Genomic DNA, 17,374 nt, shown 5'->3' on the forward strand with positions numbered 1-17,374 from the left:
CGTGCCAATCTTACTGAAATCTCTGAATCTACGGTTTTGCAAACTGGGATAAACATGTTTTTTTCTGGGGTTACTCCCCTTTTGTGTACCTTTTAAAAGCAATCTGTGATCACATTGCTGGATTTTTCAGTAACCTGGTATAAAACTTTTCTAGGCCTACAGACAAACTTCCAAGAACTCCCATGTCTCTTAGTTTGCTCAATTTCTTCTTCATGGTTATGCTCTACATTCAGGGTTAATAATTCTTCCTGAGTAAAGAACCGAGTAGTACTATTTTCTATCTTTGTACATTACTAAACAATTTGCTCTATATGTAGCACATTTTTTTCATATTCTGAAAAGTCCTTTTAAAACTACATATTTAAAAAGAATTTTCCAATACTCTTATGTTCCTTTTTTGTTATGTACTCCTTCACATTTTACTTTTATTATATTTAAGGCACCGTATCTAAGTGCTTAAGGTAGGAGCTAAGGTATGAATCCATTTCTTCCTCAAGATGCTATCACAACAGGGCATGATCCCTGTAAACAATCTTGATAGAATCAAGGAAATAAGCAGTGTCAAGTAAAAAATCAAGAGATGTAGAATGGAAAATCACTATCAGCTAGAAGAGATCAGGGGAGGTTCTGGGAGATCTGGAATATCCATGGCGGCTGCACTTTTATTCTTTTTTATTTCCTTTACTCCTAACCCTATATTCTTCAACTATACAACAGTGTTTCTCTCCTCTTCCTGGGAATGCTGGGGGCTTTCGCATCTTTGCTGACATAAAATGAGTGGGCTGGACTTGAGAACTAGAAAGTATCCCCGCAGTCACAGAACATTAGAACTCTCTCCTGCCCCTTCCACCTTTGAACACCGCATTTCCTTCTTCAAGGTCCTCCTGGTAAACATGTTCTTTCATTTCTGAAGCTATTGCTGAGCTCCCACCTCCACAGCAGCTGTAACCCCCACCTCTAGAGTTCTATTTATCACGGCACTTACCACTGTCTGTCTTTTCTAATACCAGGAACTGGTTCCTAATACCTTATTACATGCGTGCTAGTACACAGACCCAAACTGGAACAACCATTCTTGACATACCTTTTAGTTTCCTTGTATACATGCTGCAGGTGCTAAATTAAACTTTCAAAAGATCTTAAGATTTGGAAGAGAACTTAGAGATCATCTAGTCCAACTTTCTAGAGCAAGAATAAAGACTCTCATATTCATTGTTTTAAGATAAAGATTCTTCTTGAGTCACTGATTTATTAATTCTCCTTTAGGACAAAGGGAGAAGAGAAAGAGGTTCTGAAGCTCTTCTGCCAAAATCTTTTATATACAGAAAGATACAGATGGCAATTTGAATACAGTTACCCTTAATAACTCCTTAGCATATTACTTATATTTTGAGATTAAACGTTACATTTCAAAGGAAAAAAACATCAATCTTTGAAAACAGGCTGTCTCAAAAAGGAACTTCTTACAAATAACCTCACAAAAGACACTTTTATGGTTACCTAAGTGAATAAGATTTACAGTTTTGTCAATATTTTCTGCCTTCATTTTCATCTACAAGTTTCTCTGAAATGGCTTCATTTTTCAGGAGTCCATTTCCTTATTGTACTTCCCACAACCACTTCCTTATGTCCAAAGTTCTTTCTTACTACTGACCATTATTTGTAAAAGCTTGTAATTTCAAGGCTTCAGACAAGAAGATTCCATTTCTAGAACTTAATCAGAAAATTAAATACCTCAAGAAATCGAAAACTTACAGCCTGTTTCTCTATTACAATCCTAGGAATCTTTTCTCATTGTCCCTGACAGGTACTCATCTAGTCTGCTTACCTCTCTAATACAACAGAATGCTTACTACCATGTAAAGCAAGTCTCTGAAATTAAGAAAGATCTGGAAATAAATAAGATTCCTAAATTTAACTTATACGATCCTGCATATTATATATGTACATCAGGTGTTCAGGAATCTGGCCACATTTATCTGTGACGGTTATGTGAAGCTAAAAAGAGTTATTAGCAGGGTGAAAAATTTCTTGTTGCTAGTTAAAGTAGCCAGAAATCTCACCTGGACACTGGCCATCTTGCATTTTAAGTCAACCCAAAGACCACTCTTCGGAAAGCAGCCCTAGATTACCACTAAAACTACACACTTGAAACATGGGTTAATAATTACTTCTTATTGATTTTCAAGTGTCTTACTCATAGACTGATCTCACAATTAACTTAACCTTCTTGAATTATGTTATTATCAAATGGATAATAAAGGCTGGCAGTATAGTCTTTGAACTAAATGAATAAATAAGACTGACCTGATCATGTGAACCATTAATCCATTCCCTGTAATTTATAGAAACATTAAGTTTTTTTTTAAAGGGTATTAAAATATAGGGGAGCCTCAGTGGCTCAGTCAGTTGAGCATCCGACTCTTGATTTTGGCTCAGGTCACAATCTCAGGGTTGTGAGATTGAGCCCCACACCGGGCTCCTCACTAGGCGTGAAGCCTGCTTAAGATTCTCTCTCCCCCTCCAAAAAAAATAAATAAATAAATAAAAAGGGTATTAAATTATTTTTTTCTCCTTGAACTCATTATAATTAGTATTCCATTACCCTTTTGGCTACTTACAGTAAATATACAAAGGTGTTAAGAGAAGGAGAGCAATCAAGGATTTAAATGTCCAAAACTAATCAAGATCATTATCATTATCTCACTCTTTCCTTCTCCCTAAATAGAATGAACCTACATTTCTCTAGAATGGAAAAAACTCCTTTGGAATTCTATACATACCATAAAATTTCACCAGTACACCAAGTCTTACCTTCCATGATATTGTAGTTAAGTTTACTTTACTGCTCTAGCTAGCACCCATTATTTCAGTTCTAGATCTAATAGAATTTCTAATACAATTATTCAAAAGATTTTTCATTACCTGGGGTTGGGAGGATATCCAGATGGATATGCAGAGATTCCACTTGGCATGCTTGGCATATAGGAAGCTAAAAATAATTTTTAACATTTTAAAATAATATGCATAGTCCTGGATATATGGGCTATCACATAAGACATATATCACTCTCAAACCACTGCAAAATTTCATATGAGTAAAGAATCCAAATCTCAGCACCAAAACAAAACACTCCACCCATATGAGTTCTTTACTGCAAGCAGTATCTTCAAATCACAAAATTCTCAATGCATTAACTATGAGGCATTACAATACACATGACAATCCCAACAAGGAATAACCAGCCAACAGGTCAACCTGGTCAGCTCTTCGTATTCTCAAACAGTCTGTAACCTGAGACAGCAGATGGTTCAACTGGAATTTGGAGGAAGGTAATTCTGCCCTCCTCTGGTCCAAGGTCAGCTTCCTAGAAAGTGCTCTCTTTATTGTATCTAAGAAATCTTTTGATATTTCTTGTAGGATCATGTTGACCAATTTGCACAGCTGGTTTTGTTGGCTTGAGAACTTTAAAAGACTTCAAATTACTATGAGAAGTCCTTTACAAAACATATATTCAGCCAGACTGGTTAAAAACAAAACAAAAAATTGGAAGTCCTGGGGAAAAAAAGGTTCAAATCTAGCAAGCTTAAAGAATGGTTTACTTTTTAGAACACTAAGGACCTAGAACTGGTCAGTGGTGCCAGGAGGCCAATCAATATAGGGGAAGAAAAAGAGAAGTTAATTTTGACTTTAATTGGAAATGATTTGTCTGAGAATCAGTTTCTCAGTGAAATTTTTCTCACTGAATACAATGATGAATTAGCTCTTAATCCACTCAATAAATATTCTAGTGCCTTCTATGTAACCAGCACCAGGAATCTGATAAAGAACTCTTGGCTTCAAGTTGCAGGAGATAAGGAATAATAATTTTTCATAGTGATAATGTTATGACAGGAGAAGTCAGAGTTTTACACACACACACACACACACACACACACACACACACACACACCATACAGGAGGCAGCTAATCTAAACCTAGGAGGTGGGGGTAAATAAAAGTGAAATAGTAGAGGAATAGTATGTAAAGGCTTGGAGGCAAGAGAGGTGGAGGCTTCAAGAAACGAACTTTTAAAACGCAGAATGTAGTGGGTGGGAGACCTACACACTGGGCTCCAAGGGCCTCAGAAATCTTAACCAGAGTTGCTGAGCATACAGTCTCCAAGTATCAGTGTTCACAGTCTTCCTACTAGGATGAACTACAGATGTTATAAGTAAATTTTTTTCTTAAGTATAATGAAGCTAGGAAGATGGCCAATGCTATTTCAGAAAGGGAAAAAAAAAAACCTCCTGAAATGTCTCAATTGCTGGATTCCGTAAGGCATTTTTTCTTCCTGGGCAAAGTGCAATTGATCTTTAAGAATGTCAAAACACAAGGCTACTATTAAGTGTCAACAACATATATGGTCAATTACTACCCCCTCGTGCTAGTTTTAGTCTGTATACATAAGCCACCACCTCATGGTTCTTCGTAATCAGAAGCAATTTTCCTTTCCTAAGGTTCTGAAAAGGTACTAATTCCACTAAAGCCTTTAAATTTTGATTCTTAGAAACAACAAATGTTATTTGGATCCAAGACTGTCAAGGAAGAAGAAAATGAGGTAAAGTAATTTTAGAGCCAGAATAAAATGGGATACAAATACACATAACATACAGAGTTAATATAAGGATTAAATAAGAATGAATATGAAGTCCTTAGCTGTGTCTCAAAGTTACAACTCAATGTTGATTATGATTGTTAGTTGTCAAAAAATGAGGTTTGGCTATTACATCTTTTAATGTGACTCACTGCTAGCTCAAAGTCATCCTAAAGAGGAGATAAAAAAATGTTTGGAGTAATGGTAAAAATAGTAATATAAGTATATAATTTCTGAACTAGGAGGTAATATTTATCCAAATTTCCATTCATTGGTGTGTGTGTGTGTGTGTGTGTGTATGTGGGAATGGAATTTGGACTTTTATCTCTTTATAGTCACACCTACTACTAATAATTAATATTGTTTAAATGTATAAGAAGTATTAAAAGACAATAAATTGGTCTCTTGTAGTAATTTACTTAAATCAGCTATAGACTGTTTAATGTGATATACAGTGAGTGCAAAATTAACTGCAAAAATAATCTCTTTCCTGCGGTCTCTTTCTGGAATGCTGCACTTCCAATGTCAATATAAAACTGGAAGAAATTTAGGGAAAAAATGTTGCTTTGGAGACTGCCTAAAATTCTGAAAAGGTTATCTTCAGTGGTCTCTAGCTGTTACTGGAGAAAAATAAACACAAATAGCAAACTAGGAAATATTTTGGTATTTCAAACTTAAAAGAGCAAGGTGGTCTAATCTCAGGTACTAGAGTCAACAGAATTTATTAAGATGAAAACAAATTTCTGGTCCAAAAGAATTACTAAAACTTTTCATAAAAGAGCTACTAATTCCTAAACCCAAACTTATTCTGTGAAGGCAGGGAAGGAAAAGGAAACAGGTACAGAAAGTTCTTTCTGTTAGATTTCCATTCAGCTTGTGAGTCAAGATGTTCCTCAAGACAGAACAGATTAAAAAGAGAACTCTCAGTATGAGAAAAATGAAAGCTCACATAATCTAACAAGTTTTGCTTAATTATAATCTTCAACAAATTTGTTAAAAAAAATCACAGCTCAAAACACAATGAAATCAATACAGGTTTAGTAAAGTTAAAACAAGTAAGTACCACCAACTCTCAATTATCCAGGGTGATTTGAAAGTATTAATAAGAATTACTGAAAAAAAAAAACCAATAGAGATAATGTATATCAACCAGGAGAGAGTACTGACACCCTCTCCACACCAGATAAAATCATGAATTGGCTGTACTAAAGAGAAGAAAGCTGAGAGCTAGATGTCCACTTGTGTAACAGCCAGAATAGCAGAATGTGAATGATTTAGTTGACTCTAATTGATTCCTATCTACAACACTGATTCTGCAGTTGCAAAGAAAAGCAGGCTACCTTTTGAGTTCTATGTTTCCAAACTGATCATAAAGGGCTATTCCATGGCATGTATGATAATGATAAAAAATAATTCTAGCTCTATTTCAGCTTTCTCTTCCACTTTTGAATCTAGCACACTCATAGTTAGATTTCTACCCACAAATGAAAGCCCAAATGCCCGTCTTTGGTGGGAATCTGTACATGCAGATGTGTGGCCTCAGAATACCTCCAAAAAATCCACTAATTGGGTAAGCTAAAAAGTGAAGGCATGAAAAAAAATTTTTTACAAGGTTTTATGTTTTGTTTGTATGAGTTTAAAAATCAAAACTTAATTATACTTACTATTTGGTGGCCCTGTTGCCTGGTATGGTGGATAAGATGCTGAAATAGTGGGACGAGAGAAGACTGGGGGTTCATCTCCAAACACCACAATCATGACCTGAATAAGCCCCAACAAGTCTGACTGAGGCTAAAAACAGAATACAAATGAAGTCAGCTACAAATTTATTTTTTGGCAAAAAGGAAAAGTTCAGTCATTTCTTACTGGTTTTCAACTGAGCTTGATAACTTTTGTAGGATCCCAAACATGGGGGATCCCTGGGTGGCTCAGCGGTTTCGTGCCTGCCTTTGGCCCAGGGTGCGATCCTGGAGTCCCGGGATCGAGTCCCGCGTCGGGCTCCCAGCATGGAGCCTGCTTCTCCCTCTGCCTGTGTCTCTGCCTCTCTCTGTCTATCATAAATAAATAAAAATAAATCTTAAAAAAAAATCCCAAACATGAAAATTCTATTTAATAATTTAATAAAGCCAGGTGATTTTCACTTATCATTTATATGTAGCAAATGTGTTGTTTCATATATATATAAATGACACCAGTGAAAGCAGTATAATGCAAAATTCAGATAATATTGTTTTTCATTTGACTCCATACAGCTAACTAAAACTTGTATTTCCTATGGACAAATGAAGTCTTCTGGTACAAATTCAGGGATGGATGTAAGCAGTAGTTACAAATATTATTTAAGGCCTTTAAAAGATAACAATGTTACCTTGCAACCATGTTCTGAGGCTCATTTTTTTTGTTTTGTTTTAAAGATTTATTTGGGGGGGCAGGGGGACAGAGAGAGAATCCTCAAGCAGATTCACTGCTGAGTGCTGGGCCTGAGTTGCGGCTTGATCCCAGGACCCGAGACCATGACCTGAGCCAAAACCAAGAGTCGGACACTCAACTGACTGAGCCACCCACATGCCCTTTGAGACTCTTTTTTATTAGATAGTATTATAAACTCTAAAATTATAGGTATACTCTTTGAGAGACAGCATGAGTGTGCACTTGAGTGGTGGGGTAGCAATATTAAGCAGCTCCACACCGAGTGTACAGCCTGCCTGATGTGGGGCTCACACTCTTATGCCCCTGAAGTCATGACCTGAGCTGAAGTCGAGAGTTGAAGGCTTAACGGACTAAACTACCTTGGCACCCCAGGTATACTCTATCTTAAAATCACTAGATGGTTGTACAAAAGACACATATCATTAAAGATTATTTCCTTCCAATACCAGTTACAAAGAGGGTGTTTGTTTTTCCAAAGGTTGCTAAGCTTCTCTCTCAAGTATCTATTGACCACTGACAGATGACAAACTATATTCTAGGCAAAGTTGTTCAAAGCAGCTTATTTGATGGTTCCATTTTTTACCGCTTAACCTATTCTCTGTGGATCTCATATACTTCATTCATTAGTTCATCAGGATTACAGTCATCTTGATCAGCTGATCATCTTCATAACATCTCTTCTCCTGATAGAAGTGTTCGCTATTTTAAACTTTCCCAAGGACCAAATTCATCTCCCGTGTTCAATTTTGCCCCAACTTTTGGACAATGACAAGGACTAACACCACAGAAAGCTTCCTGTGAAAACCTGCTAGCTCCCACTATCCCTATATATTTTGTTTGTGAATTTATTTTTAAGATTTTATTTACTTATTTGAGAGAGAGAGAGAGAGAGAGGACAAAGAGGCAGAGCAGCAGGCAGAGGGAGAAGCAGATTCCCTGCTGAGCAAGGAGCCCAATGTGGGGCTCGATCCTAGGATCATGACCAGAGCTGAAGGCAGAAGCTTCACCAACTGAGCCACCCAGGTGCCCGTTTGTGAATTTATAAACTGAGACTGGGGGCAAGCGCGTGCAGTACTTGTAGCACAAAGGAGCGCAGACTAGAGATTATACTGGTGTGGGGGGATGTAGTTATTGAAGACACAGTCTTTTATCTCCTGTTAATTATCTGGTCCAACAAAACTCCCAAACTAAATCATAACCTCATACATTTAAAAAAATTGAGATTAATTCACATACCATAAAACTTACCTTCTAAAGTATACAGTTCGGTGGTTTTTTTCCATCACCACTATCTAATTTGAGAATATTTTCATCATCCCTAAAAGAAACCCACACCCACTAGTAGTCACTTCCCATTTCCTCCCTCCCCCAGCTCCTGGCAACCACTAATCTATCTTCTGCCAATAGATTTATCTATTCTGGACATTTCATATAAATGAAATCATGCAATACATGACCGTTTATATCTGGTGTCTTTCCCTTAATGTAATGTTTTCAAAGTTCATCCAGGTTGTAGTAGGAATCAGTTCATTCATGCATCTTCATGACCATAGTTTTGCCAGGACAAGTTTTAGTTTAATTCTTTGTCATACCATTACTTTCACACAAAATTCTTTGAAGGAAGAAAAATTAATCAAATCTTTAATATCTACTTCCTGGCATATTATAAAGCAATAGGTCATGAATTCAAACTAATTCAGAATGACAAATGACTAATTCAGAATGACAGAGGATATGAAAAACATAGGAAAACTGCAGCCTACAAATCAACTGAAACAGGTAATACCTTTATAAAACTGCTTTCCCACTGAAGACCTGCAAACCTCATGTAAAATTAATCTCTTCCTGAAACCCCCTCACTACTTGTTTCTCCAGCAATAAAAAGGGTCAGATTTTACATTCTTTTTTTTAAATTTATTTTTAATTTATTTTTTTAGATTTTATTTATTTATTTATTTATTTATTTATTTATTTATTTATTTATTTATTATTTATTTATTATAGTCACACAGAGAGAGAGAGAGGCAGAGACACAGGCAGAGGGAGAAGCAGGCTCCATGCACTGGGAGCCCGACGTGGGACTCGATCCTGGGTCTCCAGGATCGCGCCCTGGGCCAAAGGCAGGCGCCAAACCGCTGGGCCACCCAGGGATCCCCTACATTCTTAATAGCATAGGATACATATTCAGGATTAGGATCAATAAGCGATCGCAATAGTTAGATCCAGCTAAATAGCAACAGCCCTACTTTATTTTCTGTCATGCTAGGTGACTGCAACGGCCACCTAAGCGGCTTCTGGTTTTACTTGCTTATGACTGAGAATTTTTTTTTTTTAAAGATTGAGAGCATGCACAAGCAGAGGCAACCAGCAGAGGGAGAGGGAGCAGCAGACTCTCCGCTGAGCTGGAAACCCTGTGTAGACCTCAATCCTGGGACCCTGAGATCATGACCTGAGCCGAAGGCAGATGCTTTAATGACTGAGCCAACCAGGCACCCCAAGACTGAGAGTTTTCTGTGAAAGTTCAAGCTCCCCCTTCTGTAACAGAGAGATGTTACTGAGAATCAGCTGTTCAGGCAGGGACTACATACTCCAGCCCTTCTTGCAACTATTACCAATGGGTCATAAGTAGAAGTGATTTAACTTCTAATGCAAGGTGGATAAGAAAGGGGGTACTCCTTTACCACTCTCCTGATGGTCATTCTTGACACAGGACTACACCGGCCTGGGAGACGGGGACGCCACAAACTGGGAAGAGCCTCAGTTCCAAGCACCAAGTAGAGGAAAGCTGCTTGCCACGTGGACTATTATGTGGGCAAGAAACTTCTACAGTGTTAAGCCTCTTAGCATTTTGGGGTTTATGTTTTGAAGCAGCTAGTGATTATTAATCAGAGCTCATTAATATTTCACCTAGTATACTTCAGATATTATACCAAATAATCATTGCTTTTAATATCCTAATCTTGTTTAATAAAAGTCTAAAATGACTCCCAAGTGTCTACTTAAGGACAATCGGGATCCTTCAAGGTACAGCCTTGAATACCATATTAATTTAGCCACCGTTGTGTCTTTTCTATTAGATCTGTGAAATCTGTCATATATACAGAAATAATCTATGTAACTTTAAAGAGAAACAATAAAGAAAATACCTGGAAGTCATTGTCCAAGCTAAGAAAAAGATAAACAGTAACTCAGCTCAGACTGCATTCTATCTCCTTAAGAGATAAACCACTTCTCTGATTTAGTAGACAATTATTCTTTCGCTTTATTTTAAACATACTGCCTTATGATTTCCTAAACTGTGCGTTTAATGTGGCCTGTTTTTGAACTTCATATGAACTGTATATTCTATTGAGATTTGTTGCTTTTGTTCAATGTTTGAAAGATGCATTACTGTTAAAGAGTACAGCTATACTTAACTCATTTTGATTGTTGTGTGGTGTTCCACTCAATAAATATACTACAATTTCTTTATTCATTTTCCTGTTTTTTTTTTTTTTTTTAATTTATTTATGATAGGCACACAGTGAGAGAGAGAGAGGCAGAGACACAGGCAGAGGGAGAAGCAGGCTCCATGCACCAGGAGCCCGATGTGGGACTCGATCCCGGGTCTCCAGGATCGCGCCCTGGGCCAAAGGCAGGCGCCAAACCGCTGCGCCACCCAGGGATCCCTCATTTTCCTGTTGTTAATAGCTAGATTGTATCCAGGCTTCAGCAATGTATACTGTCATCCACATCCCTGCTGTATTTTCCAGTGTGCATGTGCAAGGATTACTCTTTTGTAGGAGTTCTCAACTGGGGGTGATATATTTGTCCCCCAGGGCATATTCAGAAATGTCAAGAGACATTTTTGGTTGTCACAACTGGGTGTTATGCTATTGGCACCTTGTGGCTAAAGGCCAGAGATTCTACAGCCTAAAATGGACAGGACAGGCCTCCCACAATAAAGAATTACCTGACCTAAAATGTCAGTAGTGCTGAGCTATATACCTAGGGGCAAAACTGCTGGGTCACAGGGCGTGTGCTCACAACTTTACTAAGTAATGCAAACTGGTTTCCAAAATAGCTGTGTCAATTTTACTTCCATCAGTGGTGTCAGAGTTCTCTTTCTCCATTTCCTCACTAACCCTTAGCTTTGTCAATTTGTAGCACAGAATTGATGGGTATGTAGTGGTATATCACTGTGGTTTTTTTTTTTTAATTAAAGATTTTTATTTATTTATTCATGAGAGACACACACAGAGAGAGAGAAGCAGAGACATAGAGGGAGAAGCAGGCTTCATGCAGGGAGCCTGATGCGGGACTCGATCCTGCAACTACAGGATCACACCCTGGGCTGAAGGCAGCGCCAAACCGCTAAGCCACCTGGCTGCCCTATCACTGTGGTTTTAATTTACATTTCCCTCACTACTGGCAGGGTTAAACAAATTTTCATATGTTTACTGGTCACTAGGATTTCTAATTGTGAAGTACTTATTTGTTCAAGAGTTTATTTTTCTACTCAGTTTCTTTCTTTTATGATTCCTAAGTTATTTTTATATTCTGGATATATTTCTAAGGGTATTAAGTATTACAAATATATTCTTCCAGTTTGTGGTTAGTCTTTTCATACTTTTTACTGTCTTTAATGAATAGTTCTCAATTTGTACAAATACAAGATAAAATTTATTACTTTTCTAATAAATGCTTTGTCTTTTTAAAAATATTTTATTTATTTGATGGAGAGAGAGAAAACACAAGCAAGGGGAAGTGGCAGGCAGAGGGAGAGGAAGAAGCAGGCTCCCAATGTGGGGCTCAATCCCAGGACCTTGGGATCACTACCTGAGCCAAAGGCAGACACTTAACTGACTGATCCATCCAGGCACCTTCTCCTTTTTAAAAAAGATTTTATTTACTTATGTGAGAGAGAGAGAGAGTATGAACGGGGCGGGGGGGGGGGGGGGATTTCCCACTGAGCAGGGAGCCAGACGAGGAACTAGATCCCAAGACCCTGAGATCATGACCCAAGCTGAAGGCAGAAGCTTAATCACTGAGCCACCCAGGCACCCCAACATTACTGTCATATATCAAGTGTTTATAAATAGGGGATCTATTTGTTTTTTTTTTTTAAGATTTTATCATTAAAAAAAGATTTTATTTATTTATATGAGAGAGAGTACTAGAGTGAGAATGAACAGGGGAAGGGAAGAGGGAAGCAGACTCCCCACTGAGCATGAATCCTAAGATCATTACCTGAGCCAAAGTCAGACTCTTAACCGACTAAGCCACCCAGGCATCTCTCTGGATTATTATGTTCCATCTATCTATTTGAATATATCCATTAAAATACTATAATTCTGTGCTATATTAGTTTTATAATACATTTTGACATGTGTAGGGCAAGTCCCTTCTAACTTATTCTTGGAGAGGGTCCTGGCTATGCTCAGTCTTTTGCATTTCAATATAAATTTTAGATTCAGCTTTATCAAGTTCACAAAATTAATAAATATACAAAGAAACAAAAGCTGCTAGGACAAAGATCAATTTATAAAGAACTATGAATAATGTTCTAAGTCTTCTTCAATGTCTTTCAGTAAAATTTAGAATTTTTTCCATAATATACTCATAAGATTTATTCAGAAGTCATAGCACTGAAAAATATATTAATTTACCAGTTCACTAATTCTTTACTCTGCTGAGTCCAATCAGTTACTAACCCTGTCTATTGAGTTCTTAATTTCTATTATTCTATTTTCCAGTTCTAAGATTTCCACTTGGTTCCTTTTTAATACAATTCTCCATCTTGAACATATTAATCACAGTCATTTTCCAGTCTGGCTCTGATAACTGGTTTACCTGGGGGTTGTGGTGTCCTGTTACTAGTGTCTTTTTCCCCTCCTTGTCCTTTTTCTTGATGTACTTGATGATTTTATTTATTTATTTATTTTTAAATTTTTATTTATTTATGATAGTCACACACAGAGAGAGAGAGAGGCAGAGACATAGGCAGAGGGAGAAGCAGGCTCCATGCACCGGGAGCCCGACGTGGGATTCGATCCCGGGTCTCCAGGATCGCGCCCTGGGTCAAAGGCAGGCGCTAAACCGCTGCGCCACCCAGGGATCACGATGTACTTGATGATTTTAAACTGCATTCCAGATACTGGGAAAAATTACAGACACTCTATACACTATTCTGCCTCCAAGAAGGGCTCACCCTTCCCTATGGCAGGCAAATACCGTGAGAATCACCTTAATACAATCAGGACTGAGGGACGCCTGGGTGGCTTGGCAGCTGAGTGTCTGTCTGCCTTCGGCTCAGGGCGTGATCCCGGGGTTAGGGATCAAGTCCCACATCAGGCTCATTGCAGGAAGCCTGCTTCTCCCTCTGCCTGTGTCTCTGCCTCTCTGTGTATCTCTCATGAATAAATAAATAAAATATTAAAAAAAAATACAATCAGGACTGAGCCGATTCAAGGGTCTTGGGTTGTGTTCCTCCAGTAGCATCATCTAAGAGCCTAGGATGTTTACTTATACCCCTCCCTCCTCCATGATAAGGTTCTAAGCTTGTACTGTCTCCTCAATCTGGGGCTGCAGAGAACTTAGTTGGGTTTTTCAGAGGTTTCTGTTTAGTTTTTTAACACTGTCTTTGAAGCCTGGAATTCAGAGCTTATCCCTTGAGGGGGAAACTCAGGTCATCTGGTTTGTACTTGGTAGGAATGGTGAATAATGAGATTTGAACACTTTCACAAGTATATGCTACCAGTACACTACTTTTTGAAATGCATTTCCCCTTATATGAATCCCATCTATTCTTAAAGGCTCAACTCAAGCAAATAAAATAGGAACTGTATATTCTGTAAAGTACCAAGCTCTATACAAATATACTTCTTTTGGAGAACCTTTTCCAATTATCCAGCTCAGTGATTAGGACCTTATGTGAACTTATCTATTCTCCTAGGAATCCTCTTTGAGTGTTAACAGAAAGTAGATGCCAAGGAGCAAAATACGTAAAATGCAACAAATTCACAGAACACAGTTAATACTTACATGTTTCCATTCATGTAGATAAGGAAGATATATCTTCCCATTTGCATCAACATGCTTTCCCGTTTTAATAGTCATTGAACTAGTAGGCTTAACGAAACAGATAGGGGGATTATATGGGTATGTGTCCAGCAGCCAGAGGCATATTGGAATATTATATATATTACCTAAGAGAGAAAGAGAAACTTCAGTTACTCTATTATTTTTAAATAATAGGGTTAGTAAGGCAAGCAAGAGAGCTACAACTAAGTAACACATAATAGAAAAATCACAAATATTTTATGTTTTAAAGTTCTGTTTACGATGTTTCTCAAATTTCTAGTCTGTAAAATTTTCAGCAGGATGAAGGAGCTAATTGATCACTACTCTGCCAGTGTCTGCTTGCTGCTCTAAAAACATTCCTTACAAGTTATCTTATGGCTCAATCCATTCTTTGCAATTTGACTCTTGTCATTTTAGTTCATAAGGTTCACTGGGAAAGGATATAAAAGGAAGACCACAGGGGATCCCTAGGTGGCGCAGCGGTTTAGCGCCTGCCTTTGGCCCAGGGCGTGATCCTGGAGAGCCGGGATCAAATCCCACATCAGACTCCCGGTGCATGGAGCCTGCTTCTCCCTCTGCCTAAGTCTCTGCCTCTCTCTCTCTCTCTGTGTAAAAAAAAAAAAAAAAAAAAAAAAAAAAAAAGGAAGACCACAGATTTTGGTGTCCTATCAGAAAGTGATAAGATAAACTACATTTGAAATTCCCTTGCCAAAAGCCAGACTATAAAACCTAATCCAACTGCCAAACAGATGTTGATTGTTGGCCACAGTGTGACTAATCCATATAGTATTTTCTGTGGTAGTTACTCAGAATCAATGATGTTATTTCCTTTTGTTTGCATTAAGTAATAGAATCTTTCTCAGCTGAAGAATTTGACTAAATGTAGTCAAGTTGAACGGAGTTTCAAGGGATTCAATAGTTAACATGCTGACTATAACGATCTCCTTTTCTTACTAAGCTCAAAGCCCAATGTCCCAAGTAATCATCTGAATGGCCTAATGTAATTCAGATACATTTGTTCCCCTTAGAAACAGTTTCAATTCATATAAGTATATACACATAAATTGCACTTAAATGAAATCAGTTGTAGGACTTTGGATTTATTTTTTACCCAAAATTTCATCTACAATGGGAAAAAATCCAACTCCAATAGAATATACCCTAACATAATACATTAGTGTATTTCCATCACCCAGAATTCTTTGTGAAAACAAAGAATTTAAAACAAAGAATTCTACAGAATTACTTAGGCTTAGGAACTATGCCATATAAACAATGGTGAGGGAAGAGAAAAGGTTTATTTAGGTATGTCTATCTATCATAAATGTCTAATTACGCCAGTTTCCTGCCTCCCTCTCCCCACCATATAACTATTCTCCTACCCAACTTATCTCCTGAGAGCAAAGGTGAAGTCAATAATCCTGAATTTTACTCAGTCCACCCAAAATTCATCATAGCTACTTTATACAATGCTGATGCTCAAGCGTTTTCTCCCTCTGCCTGGAATGTCCATTCTGATAATAAATGGCTGACTCAGCCTTTAATAGTAAATTCAAATGTCGTTTCCTCCATGACCTTCCCACATGGACTTATTCTCCTCTGTAATCTCACAGCACCTTTACATTTTATCATTCTACAGCAGTTACAGAATACATTTAATAACTATTTACTTCCTCTGTTTTTCCTATTTGTTTTTCCTATTTCCTCTGTTATTCCTATTCTGTGTTCCTATTCTTCCATAGAAGGTACATCCTTTATGTATGCCCAGCCCCATTCCCTATGCCTCATGCACAGCAAATACTATATAAAATCAATGGGTGTTAGAGAGACACAGATCTTAAGTACTCCTGAGGAATAAGCAAGAAAAAGAGCTGTCCAAAAAGAGAACAGTTGTTCATGAAGCTAAAGCTCCCTTATCACTGTAAGTATTCCAGCAGAGGCTGGCTGACTGGCTAAGAAAAGACATAATTATCCATCATTAGTGTTAACACAGACTTTACAACTATAAATAATAGCTATTTTTTGATATCTGTTTATTACATGCCAGGCTCTGTGCTAAGTCCTTACATGATCACAATGAATACTTTTTGTAGTGAGTTCTATCATCCAATTGTTCACTGTCACCAAAATGACAGATTACAGAGAACTGAAACCTTACTCCATCCTGACTTTGAAGCCCCTATCTTAGCCATTAGATTACACAGCTTCCCACCGTTGGAAAAGTCTGGATGCGATGGGAGACTGAACTACAAGGCATCGAAAATCTCTAGGTGTGCCTGGCTGGCTCAGCTGGTACAGCACATAACTCTTACTCTCAGGGTTGTAAGTTCAAGCCCCATGTTGGCTGTAGAAATTACTTAAAAATAAAATCTTTATTAAAAAAAAAATCCCAGGATGCCGGGGTGGCTCAGCGGTTTGGCACCTGCCTTCGGCCCAGGGCCTGATTTTGGAGACCCAGTTGATTTTGGAGACCCAGTATTGACTCTGTCGGGATCCCTGCATGGAGCCTGTTTCTCTCTCTCTGCCTGGGCCTCTCTCTCTCTATCTCTCATGAATAAATAAATAAAATCTTAAAAAAAAAATCTCTTTCTAGTTCTAAGATTCCCTGCTTCTATGAAACATCAAACTCTTCTAAAACACTGAGCACTTATTTGTTGATAGGTTTTAGTAAAGAAGGGGAAAAAAAGCTGAAAATATTAGGTGCTGCTGCCAAATGCAGTTCAATTAGAATAAAAGTTAAAATCTCTATATTATCATTAAAGTCAGGAGAAAGTAGGTTTAATTTACTTATTTACTTGTAAGTCTTTGGCAACCTACTAGGTGAATCACAATGCATCTATACTGGAAACATAAATTACATAAAATCTTTACCTTTATAAGGCACAGGAATTGTTCCAGTGAGGTTCATGAGTTCCCTGGAACTGCCATCATTAAAAACTGAAAGGAAAGAATAATGATTCAATCATGAGCATTTTCACAGATACTCCCATATAAATTATTCTTTCAGAAACACTGGCTAAAACTCATTACCCTTGAAAGGAGCTAACTTGTTAATGTCCCATCTATTTTGTCCAATAACAAAATATCCTTTGTTGATTCACTCGTAGGATAAGCTTTTAAATGAGTAAAGAAAGACTATACTTTCAGGGATCATTTCTATAGTTTGTTAAATGAGTAAAGAAAAGATGCTTTGAATTACTTGGAAAAATGAATGTGCTAGAGTCCCAGCAAATATAAACTCTCGGT

General features: G+C 37.6%; 1 protein-coding gene and 1 long non-coding RNA gene across 6 annotated transcripts in view; one reads left to right on the forward strand and one right to left on the reverse strand.

Annotated features, from left to right (window-relative positions):
- LOC112667732 (uncharacterized) overlaps positions 1-10,537 on the forward strand; it is a 44,510-nt gene extending 33,973 nt beyond the window's left edge. For 3 of the 5 annotated variants that reach the window (XR_007404715.1, XR_007404721.1, XR_007404719.1), the window contains exons 9-10: positions 4,550-4,600; positions 8,738-9,395. This is a non-coding gene — a long non-coding RNA (uncharacterized LOC112667732). The other 2 variants (XR_007404713.1, XR_007404716.1) reach the window with 2 other exon arrangements.
- TSG101 (tumor susceptibility 101) overlaps positions 1-17,374 on the reverse strand; it is a 42,266-nt gene that overhangs the window by 16,626 nt on the left and 8,266 nt on the right. Inside the window, exons 3-6 of the mRNA XM_025459716.3 lie at positions 17,000-17,065; positions 14,090-14,253; positions 6,301-6,427; positions 2,926-2,992 (exon numbers count right to left, since the gene is read on the reverse strand). Of these exons, the coding sequence (XP_025315501.1) occupies positions 2,926-2,992; positions 6,301-6,427; positions 14,090-14,253; positions 17,000-17,065 (424 nt within the window). The remainder of the gene's footprint in view (positions 1-2,925; positions 2,993-6,300; positions 6,428-14,089; positions 14,254-16,999; positions 17,066-17,374) is intronic.

The sequence above is a fragment of the Canis lupus genome, chromosome 21, assembly GCF_003254725.2.
Source record: "Canis lupus dingo isolate Sandy chromosome 21, ASM325472v2, whole genome shotgun sequence".
NCBI classification, from domain to species: Eukaryota; Metazoa; Chordata; class Mammalia; order Carnivora; family Canidae; genus Canis; species Canis lupus.